General features: G+C 40.8%; 2 protein-coding genes across 2 annotated transcripts in view; one reads left to right on the top strand and one right to left on the bottom strand.

The window, feature by feature from the left end:
- Positions 1 to 3,094: 3,094 nt before the first annotated feature.
- LOC114549651 (collectin-12) overlaps positions 3,095 to 23,477 on the top strand; it is a 45,579-nt gene continuing 25,196 nt past the window's right edge. The window contains exons 1-2 of the mRNA XM_028570044.1: positions 3,095 to 3,329; positions 4,419 to 4,469. Coding sequence (XP_028425845.1) covers positions 3,254 to 3,329; positions 4,419 to 4,469 — 127 coding nt within the window. The 5' untranslated portion in view covers positions 3,095 to 3,253. The remainder of the gene's footprint in view (positions 3,330 to 4,418; positions 4,470 to 23,477) is intronic.
- LOC114549652 (uncharacterized) lies at positions 8,048 to 12,885 on the bottom strand. Its single transcript, XM_028570046.1, has 2 exons — positions 9,995 to 12,885; positions 8,048 to 9,801 (listed from the first exon to the last, which is right to left on the bottom strand). The coding sequence occupies exon 1, from the start codon at positions 11,484 to 11,486 to the stop codon at positions 10,524 to 10,526; it is 963 nt and encodes a 320-aa protein (XP_028425847.1). The 5' UTR covers positions 11,487 to 12,885; the 3' UTR covers positions 8,048 to 9,801; positions 9,995 to 10,523.

The following is a 23,477-nucleotide window of genomic DNA, read 5'->3' as shown; positions in this document are numbered from 1 at the left end:
AGGTCTCTCTCACTTAATTGTCACCCAGCATACTCCAGAGCCCTCCTCAGGTCAAATGTTCTCCTCAAATCTCCATCCGGCTGACAGTAATAAGCCTGAGCTTCCTGCAGAGACCTGGCACACACTGGCATATTCTTGGTTAAGCTCTGTATTGTAGGTCTCAAGAGGAGCAGAAGGACTGCATGTGCAAGTATGCACGCTAATACAAAAAGATCAAAGGGGAAACCAGTGTTACTTTAACTACAAATCATGTGCGTTCAAATTCAGCATCCATCATACTGTGTCAGCAGCACTGCATGAGAAAAAGACTTCTAGCTTCCTGTCTGTCAGGGTCTACCAGCAGCAACTTTCTCCTGCTGCATACAAGACAACGTGAGCTGTTCTTATCATGATATCTAAGCATGGCAGCTGCGTGGTAAATGTGGAATTCCTGTATGCTTTCTCAGCTCTCTGTTAATCTGAGCCCACTGCTAAAAAGCCTCAACCCAGCAAATGAGGTCCCAACCTCTGTATGAGGACCAGCAGCAGCGGGGCTGTTGGATACCTGACCTTCAGCTGCTTTTTATCAGCTCGCCACAATCCCTATCTGGGCCCTAATACCAGCCTGCTGCTCCAATTATAGCCGACAGTAAAATAACAGTTTTGAAGCCTTTAGGAAAACAAGTAATTAGTCGGTTTATCATCTCAGGCTGGTCTGGAATCTAAGACGTGCTAGGACAAACCCCAGCTATTAGCACCAAGCCTGGGTTTGAAGGCTCTGTTATCCAAAGAAAGAAGAAAAACAGATCCGAGTCTGATGTCTGTGTCACTTTTTTCTTTTTTTTTTTTAAAGCTCAGAGGATTTTAGAGCTGGGACACTTGGTGTTATCTGTATCTTTTCCGTGTAAATCAATTGGTTTGAACTGAGCGAGTGTCAAAAGATAAGCATCAAGGCCACATCAGTGCAATGTATAGGCAGGGACACTAACCTGCACTGTGAAGATATGAGAGTAAATCTGTCTAATTTCTTTGATTCAGCTGTTTTCTGCCTTTGATCAGTGATCTGCATCTGCAGGTCGGAGAGATTATAGACACAGGAACTGTTATAATTATCACTGCACCTGGAGGAGTGAAATGGTAATGGCCACTGGTGAACCTTACAGTCTAATTTTTGATGGATTGTGGTCAGTATTGGCTGCCATTTGGGAATTACTTTGTGCAACAGAAATAATTGTAAAGGCAAAAGTAAACATGCACGTATCTAGCCTATATGATCTAATAAAAAAGTTAGGAAGGATATTTTGTATCACAGCAAATCAAATCAATCTAGTTTCATATCAAACAGACATACCAAGGAAGATAAAAGTACTAAATTATAAAGCACATGGTACAACTAAAAACTAAAACTATTATGCCTGATACATATAAAACGCAAAAATCTACATCTTTATCAGGTGATTTAATGAAGTCCAAGAAATGTTGTTTTCGTCAAACAAATTAATTAAAAAGACAACCTAATTTATTAAATCACATTACTACAAACATTTTCTAGAATTTGTTTCTTGATTTTTGTGAAGCTATCCTACTGACATAGGCTAAATTAGCCTATTTGTACTAGACCAGGTTGAAATAATTTACTTAGTTTACTTTTCTCTTGTTTTATGGAAATAATAGAAACATGTCTTTTTAAAATATGTAATGTTTTTTGTAATAGTAACACAGGAATGTAGAGTTATTGTGATAAATCAGTTGATAAAATAACCCAAACCACATGAGTAACATAGGCTATTTTTAAATCACACAGAGAGGCCAAGTTTCCCTAAAGGAATATCATGTGAAAGTGATTTTTCATCCTTGAAGGAAATGAGATGTGAATATGTAAAAACACAGGAACTGCACTGAAATGTCGCCGTTTCGGTGTCGTTCCACCTCCACAAACCTTTGAAATTATCTATAATGGGTACCAGATTTTACCCGGGGACGCGATTGCCATCAACCCCCCAGTAACTTAATCTCATCTCCGGCTGGATTACTGCAGCACCGCACGACGTCCCGGGGCCTGTCCGCACCTCCTCTATCCCGACACGGGGAGAGTCAGCAGGAGAGGACGGGTCCCTGGTATGGCTTCAAAAACCTGAGTTGGACCATGGATGTATTAAGAAAACAGAAGAGTTGGACAGTGGTTGTCCAGATGAAAGTGATGACGATGTAAAGTTAAAAAGAGAAAGTTAGGGGAAACCGGAAATGAGGTACGCTCCTTCAAAATAAGAGTTATGTGGGTCCTTTTTTTGACTGGGTTGAACATCAGTAGAGAGTTAAAGCAGCACTGTGTTAATGAGAGTCACAAGTTAAAAGCACATTTAAGTCCCTTTGAGACTCATGATTATAATCATTTTATTGTTAAATTACATTTTACATACATTTTACATGTAGGCCTACATTCACGGTGAAAACCATGAATCCTGACTGCCTGCTAGAGCACGTGGTACTATGCCTAGGATACAGCACCGCTATGCTATGTAAGCCCATCTGAAACACATTATCTTATTTGTTTAATCAATAAAAAAACAAAAATGTAAAATTTTTCTTACTTTTGCAGACCAGTTACTATTTATTTAGCAGTCTACAACTTGCATTAGGCAACTAACATTAGCAGAAACTCAAGGAAGGATAGCTAATGTTAATCCCATAACATTGTGTGTTTGCAGTTTTGTAGGAATTAAACAAACAACCGTGTTTAACAGTGCGCTTTAAATGTTACGTTAATGGTAAGTGACTTTTGTTACCTTTCTTTGAGAACATGGCTAGACTAGTTTCCCTCACATTTCCAGTCTTATGCTAAAGATAACAGCTGGCCATAGCAACATTTCCCAAAATGTCAAATTATTTCTTTAATTGAGATCTTGTGTTTGGAGGCATCAACATAGAAGCTAAATATTAAGAGTTAAGAGTATTTTTATAGAACAGACATTCTTATGTTATACTGTATCTTTGCTCTCTCTACGCAACAACAAAAACGATTTAATTCTGAAAGCGACACCGGAAGTGCAGCCCGTCTTTCTGTTTACCACTGGTAGTAACAGACATCACTTCTTCCTCCTTCAGGCTCCGGGAACATCACATCACTCCTGCAAAAACTCCTCTGAAACTAAGATAGCAAGAGACAATGGGATTTTAAACTGAAGACCCAACATGAAGACATACTTCTAGTTGTATTATTTCTTTTATTAGTGTGTGTCGTTCTTCGTGAAACAAGTTTCCACCTTTGCACTGGATGCTGAGATGCGCAGAAAGTGACAGCGGTGACATCTCTTCTACAGTCCTCAACGAGTTACAAAACGCCATGAAAGGTTTGTTTGCTTTACGTGTAACCGCTTTTAAAGTGTTTTAATTCAAACAAACGGATTACACTCTTTACAGGTTGTTGTGCCTATTTCTTTGTGGTGCGCGATTCACATCTGGATGACATTACGGTACTGCGGTGCAGAAGTTGTGAAATACTTGGGAGTGTTTTTTTTCTTTACACCACTTATTTACATCTTATTGACGGATATAGAAGACAAAATAATGTTTGAACAAGTAGGCTGTGTATCCGGGAAAGATTTTTTATTTTTTTTAAACTTGTTGAATTTGTGATATTTGAGAAACAAGATCTGCTTCCAAAAAAACTTTATCATTGTAAAGAAAAGATCCTGCATAGCTGATGATCAGTGAAAAAACCTTGTAGTGCATGTGGTTTTCAGACTTGGTTAACTGCTGTATTTGTGCTAACACTCCAAACAGTAGCCTCTTAAAGCAGCATACTGTATTTGTTCCATCAACAACTACAATATATTCATTTTACCAAGTTAAACTAAGGCGAAATAGCACAGGAACCTCCTCTGACCCCCCACCAACAAACACACACTCAGTCTATCCCTCCCTACATGTCTCCCCCCTCAGTCCCATCTGTTTACCATTACCAGTGATGTCCTCTCTGCTCTGCTCCAGTCTTCAGTGTAGTGCAGCAGAGTGTAATTAGGGTTTACTGTCAACAACCCAAAGAAACCGCAGCCTGTGGCTTTTACAGTTCTCTGGACCTCCTATCGCCACATACACTCTTACAGACTAGAGCTGATACTCTACTATCTCCAACCTAATGCCTTGTTGGCTGCCTCCCCTCTGCTCAACAAAGATCATTGTACTCAAGGTTAATATTATGAATTATTGGCTCTGTGCAGCTGCCCTGGAGTGCATCTTTCTGTTTTATTTTGTTTGTAGAATCCTACCAATTGCTTCAACGTACTGCCAGTAGCTTGCATATATAATTTTTTTTGCTGCTTTTAAATGTCTTATGTATCCCTGTACGGTGTCCTTGAGTGCCGAGAAAGGCGCCTTTAAATAAAATGTATTATTATTATATAACCTACTCATGTCATGTTTCTGATTATGTCACACAGACGACTTTGCAGACGAGGAGGAAGTTCAGTCTTTTGGATACAAGAGGTTCGGTGAGTGAAAAGTCCTTTTTCATATGGTGGAAGAGCGAAAAGCTGACACACTTGGAGCTCTCTTCATAAAAGGTTTTATTGTTTTCAGAATCAAATGTTATGAATTAAAGCCAAAATGTGTGGGCTCTTTTTTTCTTTACTGCTGTTATGTACCTTAAATTACCTTGATATTTATGGGCGTGTCGGTCTAACTGAATCTTCTAGTTAAAACAAAAGGCACGTTTTTCATGTCAGCACAGACAGCAGGCTGCCAAAGCCTCATCTGTCCTGATATGTGGCTCGGCCCCTAATGGTTCTGCGGGGTTTAGGTTTAACATTAATGTGGCTGACGGTATGTGAGGTCTACCTCACCACAGGCCCAACAACTGCTGACAGAGCTCACCAGTTCAAGAAGTTTCAGAAACTCTCTTCTCTCTTTCATCCACTTAAATTAAGTCACTTAAACACGTTGACTCACACACAGACTTCAAAAAATGTGTAGTTACTCAAACTGAAATTGTAGTGAACATATATCTTTATGTAGTGGTGCAGACAGAGTTCACATGCACTTGGTTTGCATACAAGTGTACTAATACTCATGCACTATGTAGCTAAAAAGTAGCAGGCGGACCCCATTTTCAGAGGTTTTCCCAGGGGACTTGTACACTGGTAGTGAACCAGACAAGACCAGAATGATAAGCTTTAAAAATGCTTAAAGGGTCAGTTCACCCAAATTACAAGCACTTACCTCTAGTGGTATCAAGCCATGAAGCTAGTGTTGCTTGTATCGTTCTGGGTTTTGAGATATCTGCCCCTGACATGTTTGCTTCCAATAAATCCAATCCAATAGTGTCCCCATTACACTGTGTAATCCACAGACCTCACTGTCAACAGGTTTTATTTTCTGCCAAACAAATAGTTCGTATGACTAATACCTCCTGTAAAGTAGAAAAAAATATCTTTTCGTAAATTTGGCAAACTAACCCTTTCAAATTTTAATGTTTTTTTTCCCTGTGGCAACTACAATATGGTCCTTTCTTCTTCAATGCAATAAGCTCACAAACTTTGCATTTGTATTTTATACACATTTGTTCCTCTCATGCTGCATTAACGATAGTTAATCACAAATACTTATGTGTATAAAGGATCTGTTAGTTTCACCGCTCCTGCAGTTGCTGCCGTTGGGTTTGTGAGGCATATGTTTGCCATCAAGTGCATGCATTCATGCTTTTGGATAAAGAAGAAAAAACTGGCAGCAAGGGGCAAACCCTGTGTCACACACGCCCTCAAACACATTGTTATTACTTTCCTTTGGAGACGGAGCACGTGCTCCATCACTGTTAGATTCAACACTGATTTGGAATCAGGAGCCTCTGTGTCTCTGTATTTAGGGTGTTGCTGCAGTGTGACTCATTCACACAAAGTTCGGCTGAGGTCCATGAGAGTGGATGTGAGGCAGTGGACTACAGCACCAGCTGAGAGAAAAATTCAGACCGTGTTAAAACACAATCTCTTTTATCCAAGTCACCCGAGTAGAAGCATCCTGTTTGTCTTTCTCTGTGAGCGCGTGCAAGTCCCGCTCATGGAGTAGATTAGAGAGCAGCGGGGTGGGAGCCAAATCCTGCTCACTTTTAACTATATCCAAATGAACTTTTGACATTCGGAGGAGTAGGAAGAGTGAGCTGCTGAACTCTGAGCTGAGTGCTGTTGGCCCTCTCAGGGACACGGCAGCTGTTTGGAGGAGCCGACTCCGAGGTTCTGCCTCACCACTCAAGAGGCTTTGTTGTGCAATAGAGCTGCATTCATGCAAACCATCACAATCCCTCATTCTTCCACTATTAACATAGTACTCAAGGGAAAACAAGCAGTTATTTCCTTTCTGCATGTTTTGCTTTAGTTCATTGCATTCTCCCAGGAGACTGATAGTGTTTAAATTGCTGTGATGTGTCAAAGCTCGGACTGTTATAAAGTCACGACTGAGAACACTTTTAACAAATGAACATATGTAAGAGACATGGGTTTGGGTTTTTCTTAGCCTATTTACATACACATTTCAAACACTTTGCTAATACTGCTGACCATTTTCTAAAGTGCTCCAGAAGTTTTCCCAGGAAGCCATTGACTCCCACCAATTCTAGTACACAATGAAAATCACCTCTCAGGTGTTTGAAACGTGGAGACATGTTACAAATTGTGAAGCATTTTGGGTAAAAGCATCACATTAATACAGTATATAAGAAATCAAATATGAACAACAAACAAGATGTCATGATGAGGACAAAAGAAGTTTGTATTTTTCTGGATTATTAGGCAGTTTCAGATCTTGTAGCACACAAGCACTTGAAGTTATCACAAATAAAGTGCCTATTTGCAGCAGAATGACCACAGAAAAATATGAAGGTAACTATATGTTCACTGTGATGAATTAGCAATCTCCGCAAGTTGATTTTTGCAGCTTACTGAAATGATTAGAAGTCAATGGTTGCCAATAAAGAAATCAGTCTTAAAACTCTTGATATGCCTTGGAAAATGGACTCCAGCATTGTAAAGAATACATGGCTTGTAGTTAATTGGCAAAAATGTGCAAAAACACTGTGGTCTTTAAAGCAATACGCTTCAGCGTTGTGGGATAAAGAGTGGGCTTGGAATTTTTTCTTATAACAGTGCATTGGGAAAGATAAAGGAGCAATGAATCAGTCTGATGGTTGGCTTCATCTTCCAAAACTCTTATAAAACTCTCCTCCAATTCCTTGAATTCCAAGATTTGATGAACCCATCTCACTTTTGTAATAAAATGCTGTAATGCTGTTGTGATAAACATCTGACACAGCTTTCATTTAGTTTCTTCACTGATTTGGCAGAAATTCATCTACACCAATTTTAAATGGAGTGAACTGTTTTCTGATCCTCTATCTTACACAAACGTCATCCAGAAGGCATGCATACATCATGTATCTTTACACGAATGCACGCATTTTCCACTCTTTGTTTACAAGTGGAAATGCTCAAAACACACACACACACACACACACACACACACACACACACACACACACACACACACACACACACACACACACACACACACACACACACACACACACACACACACACACACACACGTACATTCACTGAGTGAATTCATCTGGTAATCCCATTCCCATCTCTCTCACTGCCAAGTTAAAGCCATGCCGGAATTGCTTTTACAGTGCTCAAGCTTTAAACATATTTATTTTTTCAGTGGGGGGTTGACAAAAGAAGGCCATCAGAATAAAATTGAAATTTACCTGAGCTTTGGCTGAACTCCCTTAGAGCTGGTATAATCATCGGTCATTGGCAGTCAGTAGCCCTTGAATGAAAGCAGTTTGAGCTAGCACAGCAAGTTAGCAAGCAAGTCAAACTTGAAAGGATTGAGGCATACAGTATATCTTATGTTATAGCCATTAGAAACATTTCAAAGGCTGAATTAAATTGTCTTTCGTAGGAAATGCTAATGCAGAACAGTGTGGCAGAATGAGTTTTCCCAAAGGGTACTCTGTAAAGGAAGATGAAGCTCTGTACATCACATATTGACAATAAATAACTGCGAGATTATCAAGGTATATTAGAATATGTATTTCTCACAATTCAGTGAGTTTACATTTACAAGTGACACCATATTTTATATAAATGACATTTACCACCATCCTGCACTGGCTCTCCTGCCGTGCATTCCTGGGTGGTACTACTGTAGTGATTTTTACTGGAGGCATGTTGGTCAGCAGGTAGGAGTCAGGGCCAATCATGATAATAAGCAGCAGGTCCTCCTGGAATCTGCACTCACGTCTGGATGGGGGTCTTTCTCCCTCCGCTGCTGTGTCTTCTGTTCCCACACATGTGGGTTTGGAGAGGTTGGGCTCAGGAGGTTTGCGGCCGGCGTGGAACCTAGAGTGCACTAATCTATTTCCTGCACTTGTTATGGTTTCTCCAGCGAGGCCCGGAACATTCCTGGAGCCGAGCATGGCGTTGGGGTGTCTGTGCCTGGAACCAGCTGTGTCAGCACAGCCAGGGATCGGTTCGGTCCGGTGGATTTCTCTGGCAAAGAGCATTCCACCACTTCACAACCACCTTCAGCTGTAGTCATAATGACACCTCACCCACCACCTCATCCATCTTGGTTAACATGGAATCAAACATGGTTATGTTAACACTACTAGCCAACTTTTGTCAGACCCTGACACATTTAATACATACTGTCATGCGATACTTTGTTGTGTGTGTCAGAATGTCTGATGAGGATTTTTATGCACTTTGCTGTGGTTTCTTACACTTTTTTACAGAGTTGTGTTGTGGTTTCTCAAATTCTGCCTCTTCGTTCTTTCTTAAAATTGCATGGCAGGTTTTGATCACTTATTATTTGGTAAAGCATACAAAGCCTTCTTCACTGTCTGCCATACCACTGTTAAAAATGTTCCTTTGGCCTTGAGACTTCACAGTCAGCTTGGCTTCGCAAATGTATTTATTCTCATCTCTTTTTGCTGCTAATGATTACATTTTCTCTCACGTGATTCTCATAGTCCATAAAGTCACAAATCTTTTCCTGAATTGCAACTTATTGTTACAACTGCTGTAATCAATATTTTTATATTAACAATGGATCAAGTGACCATTTGTAACTTTAAAGGTGTTACTCATGGTGAAAAACCAGAAGATTATTACTTGATTCTGCAGGACACCTCACTTTTGTGGAGCTTTTATAGCATATTTCAGCTCCTTGTTTTTGGTTTTACAGCTCTTAACTTTACTGTTTCAGTCTCCAGAAAATAAAAAAGCTCCAGAAACCCACTGTATGCGACCAGTTAGCGACTAGCTGGTGAACATAGTGGAGCATTTAGCCTCTAAAGAGCTGCAGTACATCCCTCAGGAGTTGGTGGAGACCAAAAGAGAGTTAAAAGGAGAGTGAATAATATTCTCACATACATCAGAAGGACTCAAACGCGACTCAAATGAATGCTTAAGTTCCTCTGTGTCTGCTGGATGAATGCAACTGTTACTTATCGACTGTCTCTCTCACTGCCGTTCTCTTTATACATCCATGGCCTCTTCCTTGTTCTGTCCACGAGCATGAACGGAATAGTCTTGTGTGGCTCAGCCCGAGATACTTTGTTTGTTCCCCATTTACAGAGCCAGGGGTCTCATTTATAAAACTGTGCGTAGGATCCTTACTATGAGTGTACGTACGCCCAAAAGCCCAAAATGGCGTACGCCGAAAAAAAGTCTGTGTAAATACACTGGTCCAATTGAGTAAGGCCACGCATCATACAGATGTCCTTGTTCATTTATTTCCACGTTTTATCGTAAGACACCGTGAAAACTAAAAGAAAAATAAACACATAAAATACAATAAGTCAAATGCAATTCCACCAATCATTTCACAGTCTCTGAAACACGTTTCACCAACTAGACGGGCCCACAATGTTAGCTTCACAACAATACAGTAAATGTAAAGAAAGTACAACAATATTAAACATAAATGTGACAAGGCTGAAATACAAGGGCAAAATTACCGTGTGCGCCTCTTGAACCGTGCATAATCTTAATTTGAAGCCGTACATGTGTCTCTGCGGCCACGTTTGCTCTCTATCTGTCTTCGACCCACAATGCAACAGGTGTGGCCTTCATTAAACTCTGGTCATTTGACCTCCACATACAAAAATGACATTTGTACTACAGAACAACATTCAAACCCACTTATTTTAAAGTAAAATATTTTTGTACAATTTTAAATTGAACATCCCCTTTTTAAACTCTTATTTATTAGATTTTTAATGTTTTTTAAATATGAAATTATCAGAAATATAGACCAAACGAGCAAATCTTTATAACACTGTCCCTCAGACAGTTACACTCCCATCAAATTACTATGATTTATGACACATTTATGGAAGCATTTGAATAAATCTAGTAATTTCCAGAAATAAACAACTGGTATTTTATACCTCGCAGGTCAACATTGCCACTTTAAACTCTCCTTACTTGTAGGTTCTTAGATATTAGTTCCATTACAACAATTTTAATTGTTTTCTACAAGTACAACTAACTTATGAATAGGTCGCTCAAAAATGGATGAGCTAGTAAGTCTTTGACCCTCTTTCTTGAGCTTTCTGTTTCCCATTTGTATTGTAACTTTACGCATGACCCATCTTCATCTTTACACACATCTAGTACCCTGCCAATTCTCCACTCATTACGGGGCACCTCATCTTCTTTGACAATGACTATATCGCCAATCTGCACATTACGCCTTGCAGAGTGCCAGCGTTGTCTGAGGATAATGTTTGTCAGATACTCTTTCTTCCATCTACTCCAGAATTGTTCTGTCAGGTACTGTACCCTGCGCCACCTTTTCTTGGCATACACATCTTCTGCCACAAATTTTCCTGGAGGAGGAAGCGGAACAGAGCTTTTCATGGTCAGCAAATGGTTTGGAGTAAGTGGTTCTAGACTTTTGGGATCATTGATGCTGTCAGTAGTGAGGGGACGACTGTTTACTATTGACATCGCTTCATAGAAAAATGTTCTTAAAGAAGCATCATCTAATCTTCCAGCACTCTTGGAGAGGACACAGCTGAGGACGCTCCTAACTGTCCTTATCTGCCGTTCCCAAACCCCTCCCATGTGACTAGCATCAGGTACGTTCATGATAAAGTCACAATGTTTCTCAGCCAGGTAAGACGTCAGCCTGTCTTTATCAACTTCTTTAAAGGCCTTTGTGAGTTCATTTTTAGCCCCAACAAAATTTGTCCCTCGATCTGACCTGATTTGTCTTACAGCTCCACGAATAGCTATAAAACATCGCAGTGCGTTTATGAAGGCATCAGTTGTTAGATCTTCTAATATTTCAATGTGGATTGCTCTTGAGGACAGACAGGTGAATATCAGACCATATCTCTTATGCTCTTTACGACCCTGTTTAGTCAGAAAGGGCCCAAAACAATCCATCCCACAGAAGGAGAATGGTGGTGAGGGATCGACACGGTTAGGAGGTAGATCTGCCATCTTTTGTGTTTCTGTAGGTCTGCGAGCTCTTCTGCATGTGACACATTGTTTGATGTAGCTTGCCACAATTTTGCTGCCACCCACTACCCAGTAACCATGTGCTCTGAGCTCATTAAGAGTCTGTCCTCTGCCTTGATGCTGACTTTTTCATGACAGTAACCTATGATCAGAGGTGTAATAACCCCATCTCTTGGTAAGATTACCGGATGCTTCAAGTCATGAGGTAAGGAGGCCTTCTTTAATCGCCCTCCCACTCTGAGAACACCGTCTTGCATTACCGGATCAAGCTGGAACAACTGATGGTTTTGTGGCAGTTTACCATGATTCAGCATTTGTATTTCCTCTTTGAAGGCATTCTTTTGAGCTAACTTCACAAGTACAAGACTGGCTTTCCTTCTGTCTTCTACACTTATGGGTTCTGCTGTTTTTGCTCTTTTTGCCAGTTTCTGGATTCGAGCAACAACATTCAACGTTGTATGCCATTTTGAGAAGCGCCCAAGTCTTTCCAGAAAGTTTTCCTCCTCGACTTCTGTCTGTAGTGCTTGTATTACTTTGACTTCTGGATCTCCCACCATAAGCTGTGGAGTTGACTTTTGGGTGACAATTTCTCTTTCCCACAGGAATTTTGGTCCAGTGAACCACGATGAATTCATCAACTCAAATGTTTCTCTGATTCGTTGGACTCGATTAGCAACGAAAACATGAAACCTGCGTGACTCGTTGTTAATGTAGCCTAAGACTACCTGTGAGTCTGTCCAAAAGTATTCTTGGTCGATCTTGAGCTCCAGCTCCTCCTTTAACATACTGCCAACTGCTGAGGAGACCACTGCAGCTGTTAACTCCAGTCTAGTTATAGTTACAACTTTGGTGGGTGCAACCCTAGCTTTACCTATGACTAAGGAGCAATGCACTTTATCTTCTGTCACAACTCGGATATATGAACACTGACCGTACCCATAACTACTTGCATCCGAGAAGTGATGCAGTTCAATCCTCTGTACCATCCCTAGGTTTTCAGGAACAAAGCATCTTGGGATCTGGAGTTTCTGCAGATTCTGTAGATCGTTCAGCCAATTCTCCCATCGAGGCTTTAATTCTGCAGGCAGTTGTTCGTCCCATCCAATGCCCTTTTGGCACATCTCCTGCAGTATTTTCTTTCCCAGCAGAAGGAAAGGAGCCAGGAAGCCTAGCGGGTCAAACACAGAAGCGACTGTAGAGAGAATTCCCCGCCGTGACACTGGCTTCTCATCCAGGGCAACATTAAAGGAGAATGTGTCACTGTTCGCACTCCACTTCACTCCCAACACAGTCTGAACTGGGAGTTCCTCATGATTGAGATCCACATCCTGTACTCCACTGGCTAGTTCCCTGTCAGGGATAGACTCCAAGACTTCTCTGTTGTTTGAGATGAACTTGTGAAGATGTAATCTCCTTTCGCACATACATTTTGCGCTTCTCTGACTAGTTTGATGGCTGTGTCCACAGAGTCTACGCTGATCAACCCGTCATCAACATAAAAATTCTTTCTTATGAAGTTGGCTGCTGCGGGATACTCCTTCTCGTTTTTTGCTTTGCGAGGTACTTCATTCCATAATTTTGCGCAGCCTGGAGAAGATGCTGCTCCAAACAGATGGACCCGCATTCGATATTCTTTTGGCTCTGTCTTTGTATCACCGTTTTCCCACCACAGGAATCGTAAGTAGTCTCTATCCTCTGGGCTTACATGGAACCTATGGAACATTTTTTCAACATCACAGATCAGTGCGATTGGGTGTTTGCGGAACCTGCAGAGTACTCCTGTCAATCCGTTTGTGAGGTCGGGTCCGGTTAACAAGTGATCATTCAGAGCTGTGCCCTCATACTTGGCTGAGCAATCAAACACAACCCTAATTTTTTCTGGTTTTCTAGGGTGGTATACTCCCTGGTGAGGAATATACCAGACATCTCCTGCCCTGGGTTGGTTCTCAGCTTTCTCTGCATCCCCATCTTTAAATACACTGTCCATGAACTTAATGTAGTCATCTTTGAATCTTGGATTTCTCTCAAATTTTCTCTTCAGCCGCACCAAAGCCAGACGCTTATTTTCTGACAGTTGTGGGCGTGTCTTAAAAGGAAGAGGCATCTCAAGGTGTCCATCTGCATTCTGGTGTATTTTTTCATTCAGTAAATGCATGAACTGAATGTCATATTGTGATATGCTCTTTTCCCCTGGGTTAGTATCTTTGAAGTCAGCTTCAAGGGCTCTGATGACATTGGCTGGTGTCAATGGTGGAAGTTCCTTGACAGATACCCGATGGCACAGACCGGTCACTTCTGTTGACTTTGCAACCTGAGATGAATTGCCAACAATGCTCCAACCCAGGTCAGTTTTGATACCATACGGCTCACAGTCACCTCCTGTTATGACTCGTCGTGGAGCCAAGGCTCTGGGGCAATCATAGCCTATGAGGAGTCCAACCTCACACTCCATCAGCTCTGGTATTTCCTGTGCTATTTGGGTCAAATGTTTCCACTTTTTGGCAGTTTCAGGGGTAGGAATGTGAGAACGTTCAAGTGGAATGAAGTCTCTGGTGTAAGCAGGTGGCAAGTTGACAAAGCTTTTTGAGGTAAACCCTCTAATTCTAAGCCCACTGACTCTTTCACTCTGAACAATGGAATCTTTTCCCATCATAGTGGTAAGCTTCAACTTGACTGGCTCTGAACCCGCCCCCATCTTCTCACTTACCCCTTGGTCTACAAAGGTGTTGCTACTCTGCGTATCTAGTAGGGCATACACTAAGGTCTCTGTTTCAGGGGTGGTGACTGAAGAAATCCAAACAGGCACTATCATGGATGTGCTCCCACCTTCACCTCTATCCACGCAGCAGGAAAGGGAAGATGTGTTTTCTTCTGCTTGCATAGCATGAGAAGAAGATGCGTCTGCTGTAGCAGATCGGTCCTCGTGAAGTGGTGTTGGATGAGGTTTCTTACATATGCCACAAGCTGCTTTATTCTTGCAGTTCTTTGCATTGTGTCCCCTCCTAAGACAACCAAAACACAGGTTATTGTCTATCTGAACCTTTTCTTTTCCTCTGCAGGCTTACCGGAGAGCTTCTGGCATTTGTGGATGGAGTGGCTCTCTCCACAGCATAGGCATGTTACTGGGTTAGAAGAGAATGCTGATATGCTCACTTTCCTTGATCCATTTGAATCTTTTGAGCTGTTCTCTACAGCACTGTTTGTTTTCAAACTTGACATTGATTTATCAGATGTATCTGCTTTCACATTTGTACTGAATGCACTAGCCTTTGGACGTTTTACATCTCTTAGTGGCCTTTCTTCAGGAGACTTTAAAGCTTGAAAGGATGTCACAGGATTGCAGGCTATATCTGCTTCCTTTGCTAAAAAGTCTGCAAACTCCTTGAAATTGGGATATTCCTCTGTTTGTCGCAGCTGCTTTGTGACATGGCGATTCCAGCGAGAGGTCAACCAATCTGGGAGTTTCTGGAGGATCTTTCGGTTTTCCTCAGTCATTCAATACCTGGAGTCCCTTGATGTGAGGCATGGCGTTGCTGCATGCTGTCAGGAAATCACTAAATTGTCTTAATTTCACTGACTCTCTTGAGCCAATCTTAGGCCAGTTGTTCAATTTTTCTCTGTATGCACACTGGATCACAAAGGGATGGCCGTATCGAGCATTCAATGCTTCCCATGCTTGATTGTAAGCTTCATCATCCTTTCTGTAGAAGGCTCCTTCTACTACGGATCTTGCCTCACCACCGATGTACTTCTGCAGGTAAAACAACCTGTCCACTGGATTTATACATCGACGTTCTATTAGTGCTTTGAAATTTGTTCTCCACTCTAAGAACTTAAGTGGGTCTCCTAAAAAGACTGAGGGTTCAGGTGTAGGAAGTCTTGTAAGAAACATTGCATCATGCAGGGCTTGTACTAATGATGATTCCTTGCTAGTATTGGTTGTTTGTTCATCATCATTCTTATGCGTTTTTTCTTTTTTAATTTCTTTACGTGGTACTGGAGGTGTTGCTTGGTCTTCGCTGCAAATCTCATTTGAGTCCGCTTCAGAGTATGCCCTAAGCTTAGCAGCTATCACATTAAGATCTCTCTGGTTTTCCAGTCTTTTAAGTTCTTGCTTTTGTGCAGCAATTGCCTCCTCCATATTTATTTCAACCTTCTTTGCGGCCAGCTGCGCTCAAGACTCCGCCTTTTTGCTGTTATGCTTTGCTGTTCTGATGACTGTGAAGAACGGTTTGAGTGGTGGCTACGAACAGTAGATTTGGTCTTTGAAGACCCAAATATTGACTGGGCATACTCTCTATCCAGTATCACATGAAGTCTTGCGTTTTCTGCTTTAGCATCAAATTCCTCTTGCCCTACTTCACTCATGCGTACCTTCATTAGCTCCATCAAGTCTCTTGATACCGCTGAGCAGGAATCCACCTTCCTTCTAATCTCAGTAGAGGGTGTTGATTGAGATCGTACATTTACGTACGCATCTTTAACTTGTTTCTCTAGCCCTTCCACGGCATCCATCATTTCACTCAAGTCTTCATCAGAGCACTCATCTTTAAGATTGATGCGTGCAGCTTTAACCTGCTCTTTCCATTTTTCATACAGTGTTATGAATTTACCCTCATTTTGAGAGGTCTCTTGTTGCTTCAGCTCCAGCATTTTTGGGGTTAACTTTTCTCTCGTGAAGATCTCCTGAGGTTGTCTGTCTGGGAGGTGTTAGAGCTAGGCTCAACTGTTGATATTTTTAGTATCTCTATTTTAGCAAGAATTTCACCTATACATATTTCTAGTCTCTCCCTTTCAGCTTCCTCTGTTTGTGCCTTTAACTGTACTCTCAAACTGCTTAACTCCTTTTGCAGGGACTCTATTTTTTCACTTAATTTGGCACTTGGTGATTTTTCATCCTGAACTGACATTTCACAGATTTTGGAAAATGCGCTGTATACATCAAATTATTACTAACTGTACAGGTAAACCCTTTACAACTATGTAGTTATCATTGCGATCGACTACTATTTCTATTCACTCAACTCGTTAAGAGTATTTGAACTCTCAGATGAAAGCTATTACCAATAACATTAAAACATTAATAACAATTAGGCCTACACTGATAACTCAGGAACAACAGTTGGGCTATAAAAACAAATAAAGTACCCTATCGTTAATAAACCAGTTTTTTTTTTTTTTTAACAAGTTTCCTTTAACATTTTTTTTTTTTTTTTTTTTTTTTTTTGCTTATAAGGATTAATGAGCGAATCTCTCTTAATGAACCAGTAGTTTGTTTATCAAGTCCCTTCTTTCAAACTGTACAAAGGTCCATAAAGAAGCACAGAGTAGCACAATCAAACCTGGCGCTGTCTGTGGAGCCGCCCGTTTTGTGTTGACAGCACTGGACGAAACAGTTTCTGCACTCTGGCCAGTAGAGGGTATTTGCGGAGCTAGTCCTCGCTGTGGGGGGCCTCTATTGGCGAAATCGCGGCACTCTCCGCCTGTGTCTCAGGAACGACTCTCCTTCCTTCTTCCGTGGATCAGCTCGCCACTTCTCTCGCTTCTTGTCCGGTCACACGCTGCCTCAACGATGCTTGTCTCTCTCTCTCTCTCTCTCTCTCTCTCTCTCTCCCGGACACCGCTGCTCTTTAGTAAGACTCTCACTTTAGACTCTTGGCCATGCTGGCGTTACGTTTTCACTATAAATACACTGGTCCAATTGAGTAAGGCCACGCATCATACAGATGTCCTTGTTCATTTATTTCCACGTTTTATCGTAAGACACCGTGAAAACTAAAAGAAAAATAAACACATAAAATACAATAAGTCAAATGCAATTCCACCAATCATTTCACAGTCTCTGAAACACGTTTCACCAACTAGACGGGCCCACAATGTTAGCTTCACAACAATACAGTAAATGTAAAGAAAGTACAACAATATTAAACATAAATGTGACAAGGCTGAAATACAAGGGCAAAATTACCGTGTGCGCCTCTTGAACCGTGCATAATCTTAATTTGAAGCCGTACATGTGTCTCTGCGGCCACGTTTGCTCTCTATCTGTCTTCGACCCACAATGCAACAGGTGTGGCCTTCATTAAACTCTGGTCATTTGACCTCCACATACAAAAATGACATTTGTACTACAGAACAACATTCAAACCCACTTATTTTAAAGTAAAATATTTTTGTACAATTTTAAATTGAACATCCCCTTTTTAAACTCTTATTTATTAGATTTTTAATGTTTTTTAAATATGAAATTATCAGAAATATAGACCAAACGAGCAAATCTTTATAACACTGTCCCTCAGACAGTTACAGTCTGATTTATAAAACCGTGTGTACGCACACCTGTAAGCAATGTTCCCTTTATAAATCAGAGATTACCTACAAGCGTGCGTACGTGGATCAGCCTCTTAATGCAAAGCACCTCGTGAATGCTGATCAGTACATGAATGACACTGTCAGTTGTTACACCGAATCATGATGACTGGCGGAGAAAAAGCAAAACACTTCTCAGACGTTCAGGAATTGCTGCAAATTGAATTATAATTTCTGCCTGTTCTTGCACAGTGTATGGAACCCTGATTTATAGACTACATATATTAATAATACGTCCAAAATGGCAGGCATTACGAAACTCGGGGACAGCTTCGATATATCAGACGTATATGATAAGATTTAACAGAACTATATATTATATCCAAACAAGCAGTGGTGATAAAGTTGAAGATTATATATAATATTTATTTTTTAAAAACACTTTGTTTGCTGTCTGACATTTCCCTCTGGATACAGCCGGTTTCCCGCAGAAGTGGCGAGGACATGTATTTGGACCGGGATGGCACGGTTCCGGCACGTTGCCCTCTCTACTGGACCCAATTCAGTACATAGATCCAAGAGCTCAGCTTTGTAAAATCTAAATCGGCTTATTAGCCAGTCATCGTGATGGTCCCTGAAGTCTCTTTTTCTCCTGATTCTTCCATTAGCGTAGTCCTCCTGCAGGGCCAGCAGTGCCATCATGCAGCATTACGCACGGGTTCATCGCAGTATTTATATGTTTACAACAATTTGTGATTGTAGACACCTTGCCATCACAGCATCAACCAGTGGTATCTCCCACCCCGAGATACAATTTGAAGACGAAATAAAGTGTTATAGGCAAACACACTTTTCTTCATGCAGGTTTTGTCACAAACAGTATTAAAGTTCGGACTGATAACGAGGACATTAAGGGTAACGATTGCGCGAGAGCTTAACTGCTGTATTTTCAGACTTTGACAATTGATGATATATGCACAGTTTTAAAGACAGATATTTAGTTATTTACACTGTGTTCTGTTATCTAATGGTAGGGTATTGATGCTATCCTGTATTCCATGCAGTCAGGTCATCTCCTCCTCCTGCGCTCCGTAGTGGACACTGTGACGGCGAGACAGCGCCGATTAAATATTGATAAAAAAATGTATTTAAGATTTGAGTTGGAGGTGTTTATGGAACAATTATCTCAGTACAAGCGCAAATAACACTGCTGGATTTCATCTTCATGGTAACGTGGATGATATGGAGTGAAACAATGTGCGTGAGGCATCAATACTAGAAAATATTACGAGTAATCTTATTCCCATTTACTCTCTGCAGTCTGACTTCAGTTCACCACCTCACCATCTGCGTCGCCAATTCCTATTTTGTCTCCAAAATGTGCGTACGCATGGGTTAGTGTTTGCGTGGAGGACCGCACATTCTCCCGTCAAGTTTGTTTTTTATAAATCGCACAACCTTTGCGTGGGAAGTGGCGTACGCACATTTTCAGCCTCGTTTTGTGTGTACGCCACGTTTATAAATGAGACCCCAGGGCTGTATATGAACACCGTTTTTCATTTCAGCACACGCACAGAAAGGACCGTGAAGAGATATTCGCTGATTTTGACAAAAAAAAAGTGTTTTGGATTAAATCGCAGACTCCACATTTACGTGTTTCATAGTGAACTTCGTTGTTGAGAGGAGCTTTTGCAGAAGGTCTAGACGTGGACATATTGACCTGCAGCGGGTTAAACAACTGTTGTAGAGAGCAAACGTAAATGGAAAAACACTTACTGAAGTCACCTGCTAAAATGGGGCAGACCAGCAATAAAACACAGCGTTTCTCTGTGACTGTCAAAAAACTAAAAATCGGCTTTTGGTATAGTGATGCAATTGGGTGCTATTTCTATAAAAAAAGAAAGTGGTTATTAAATTCATTCACTTTCATCCATTCACGTTTTATTCTTTATACTGTACGTGTTTTCCTCCAATAAAAGGTAGCATGCATCTTTAATAGCTGTTTCTGATTATTTGTGATTCACTGCCCCACGCCTGTTGCTTGTTGATTAATTAACCTGCAATGCTGTTGCTCTGTTTGGCTCTGATGATGATCCTGGAGAGTCAAAATGTCTGCCGCACTGCAACTATAATAAAAAAAAGAGTTTTTTTTTATTTCATACAGTCATGTGCAGGAGATTCCCAAATGTGCTTTTGCTCATATGCACTAATTCAATTGCAATAGCAGGCACTTTGATTTTTATGTTTGAATTGTCTCATAACCTTCACACCCCCATGCTTTTTAAGTATTTTAAAAGCTGTGGGGAGCCCCACAAACACCTCAAAGCAATTATAAATAGAGAAATAGAGAAATTAAAGTGGTGACAGAAGGAGAACGAGGTGAAATACTGTAAGTGTGAGTGTTTGTTTGTGTGAGAGAGAGAGAGAAAAATGTAGGCAGAATTTATATTTCCCAAGAAGACACCCAAAAACAATGAAGTATAATGTGATTGAAATAATTGAAATAAAGTCAGATGTCAGCCAGTGGCTTACAGAAACCAGCTCCATGTCTCGGTTTCACATGTCAGACTGAAGTCTTATTTTCTTTGTGTAGGGAAAGGAAAGTTCACCCAGAGAATGTGGAGCAGGCTGTTAAGCCTCTGGGTGTAAACAAAAAGAAGATGTACAGACCAGGGATGAGGGATTTCCTTGTATCTGGTTTTGGGAGAATCTCACACTGCCGGACAGACAGGAGGAGAGATAACACCAAGATGCTGAGTGAGCTAAAAGAGCAGGGGTTGCTGGGTGAGAGGGTATATTTTATCCCAAGAGATGGGGAAGGGAGTGAAAAGGAAGTGGGAAAAGGTGGAGGAGAGGCAGCCGTTTGTGAGAGAGAGCAGGAAGTGGATTGATGGCTTTAGAGGTGCATGAGAGGAGTTCTTTGTGAGGAGATAAGGGTATGTGAGTGTGTGTGTGTGATGGTAGTGGATAAAGAAAAGAGGAGGAAGTTTTAACGGTATAAGATCCAGCTGGAACTGTTTATCTACACACCTTTATGACATAAGAGCATTTGCACTCACAGATACAATTAGAAAGTCATTAGTTCAGCGCTGTTTTTCAGACATCATTACTCACGCTCTCAGACGTTTTGACACACTCTTATCTCTGTTATAACTCAATCCTTTCAACCAGGGATCCCATAGAACTCTTGAAGGCGAAAAACTGCAGCCAAAAGGGGAAATGGCAGCCGATCACAGAGGAATTTTATGAACCCATCTTTTTTCTTTTTTCTCTCAGTTTACAATAGTATAGCCTTGCATGACAGAGCCAGTGGTGGAAATTACTTTTACACACATGCTGTTCTTCCATGAGCTAGAGTTTTTATTTGGGGGGTAAGTTCCCATAAACGGGATTTTCAAAAACCTACTGCGGTCTTCTTCACAATAAAACATCTTTGGTGATACGTCACTTGGCTCAATCACAAACAATCACTGACATTAGTTTTGAGGTAAGAGCTGTTATCCACCAACAATATAATTGTTTTCTCTAACGTTGTTGTTAACATGTTTAACATTAACGTTATAATGGAAAGCAAGCTTGTCGGCTAGTCGGCTTGTCAGCTAACGTAAGATCAGCAAATTGTGTTGTTAGTTCAATGTGAAGGATTTAGGCAAGGCTATCTCCTCCACTGCATTAGTATTGTATGCCGTATCTGATTTTTAATGTACATCTTGTCGTAAGATATGAGCAAAATGAAAACGAACACGTAATGAAACAAGACCCATTGGTGTCTGGTTTAATGTTAATGAGTAGGGTTGGGTACCGAGACCCGGTGCTAATAGGCTACGGCACCGGACCCATCGGTGCCTTCACAACCGTTAACTACTGGACCGAATCCAACATCGCTGCATGTCACGCTAGTTAACACTACACTTGGCAGCAGGTAACGTTAGCCTACCGTTAGCTTGCAGCTGGAGTAAACACGGTTAAAATGCTGACAGCTATGCGGTGTACAGTGTGACTGTATTTCACTGTAGAGGATTCCAACAGCGGGACGTTAAACAGACTGCAGCAGCTGTTGTCTGAAAAACAACACCGATGTTGTGTTCACTTGAAACTTGCCACGCAGCCCCCCTGCATTCAAAGTTATTTTAAAATACCCTTTTCCCATCCAGCGGTTGTTTTTGTTGTTTAACAGGAATTGACTGGTGAAATAAGTTATTGTTATAAGTTATAGTTATTACATTTTTGTGGCCCGTTTTTTTGCTCTTTTTTAATATATATATATATATATATATAAAATGTGTCACCTTTTTCAGCCCTTTTGAGTTTGCAGGTATACTTGCATATTGTGATTTTAACATATATTCACATATTTTCTGTTTGTATTTGGGACCCTTTGAAAATGAGATGATGCATCTCAGGAGGTTTATCGTGATATAATACATTTGACTACTAATATATTTATTTGTCAAAAAAGTAAAATTTTAATGCAAGGGCCTATTTCATCAAATTTGCAACACAAGATTAGTTGCCCTTGCATTAATTTCAACACATTTCAGTAATCGCTACAAATGCCATACAGTACTTGCAACCCATGCATGAGATTCAAAAGCCCTGTTCTTCTAGCACATTTATTTGTAACTTGCAACAATCAAATGTGACGTTGCAATCTGAACTTGGGAGAAATAGTGAGTGGTCATTGATAATCAGTTGAAGCAGCAACGGCTGAGATATTCTGACTTTTAGTTCCTAATATTAGTCAAGATCCAAAGACCTCGGACCCATAATGCAACTTGACACCCCCAGGTTGTAATGCAGTCTTTTACCATGACTTGACTCACTTTTTTGTTACCTGTAGTTTTCTATTTTCGTTTTCCACTATGTACTGGCTGAGCTCGCATGGAACCTCAACCGAGGTGGTACCAAAAACAGTACCAGGTACTAGTATCTACAGCATTTGTTATGGTAAAACAAAAAAAGAGTGAGTGGCAAAACGGCGTTAAAACCGAAACTGTGATACCCGGATGATGCAAGTTTCTCATTGACTTTAGAAAGTTAATAATGAATTGACTGACATGTAAAATCACTGAACTGCAACTTTATTTGAATGAGCTGAATACATGTTACAACACTGGACACTGTAGAGAAATTATAGCAAAATAGATGATTTTAGCATCACAGTCAGTTCAGAGGGATCCTGTAAACATTTTAAAACATGATTTTGGGCACAAGATATGAAGAGCATGCATCAATCGGTGATGTTTTTGCCAGGACAACACGTGCTGGTAGTTAGCTGCTATTTTCAACCTGGCCTGTGATCATCCGAGTGTCAGTGACTTGTCTTGTTTAGAGTGTTAGAGTTTTAGAGTGAGGAAAAGCAGCAAAGTCCCCCTCCAGCTCTCACACACCATAATAAAAAGTTTCTGGAGTAAGGCCTCTATTTAAGAGCCTTAGAGGGGGTGTTTAAACAGAGGGTCTGAGTCATTGATTTGGTAATTAAATAAAAGAATTGCAGAGCACAGAGAAGGCGCTCCAAGACACCTGCGTTCCTTTAATCCTTTAAGGCCCGCGTCCATTTGGCGAGCTGCAGTTCTCTGTTCCGCAGGGAACATGCTTCTCTATTAGATCTTACATTTGCATTCTCTCCTGTGTGTGTGTGTGTGTGTGTGTGTGTGTGTGTGT

The sequence above is a fragment of the Perca flavescens genome, chromosome 22 (assembly GCF_004354835.1).
Source record: "Perca flavescens isolate YP-PL-M2 chromosome 22, PFLA_1.0, whole genome shotgun sequence".
In the NCBI taxonomy this organism is placed as follows: Eukaryota; Metazoa; Chordata; class Actinopteri; order Perciformes; family Percidae; genus Perca; species Perca flavescens.
The sequence above is the reverse complement of the archived record's forward strand: the minus strand, read 5'-3'. Positions and strand labels throughout refer to the sequence as shown.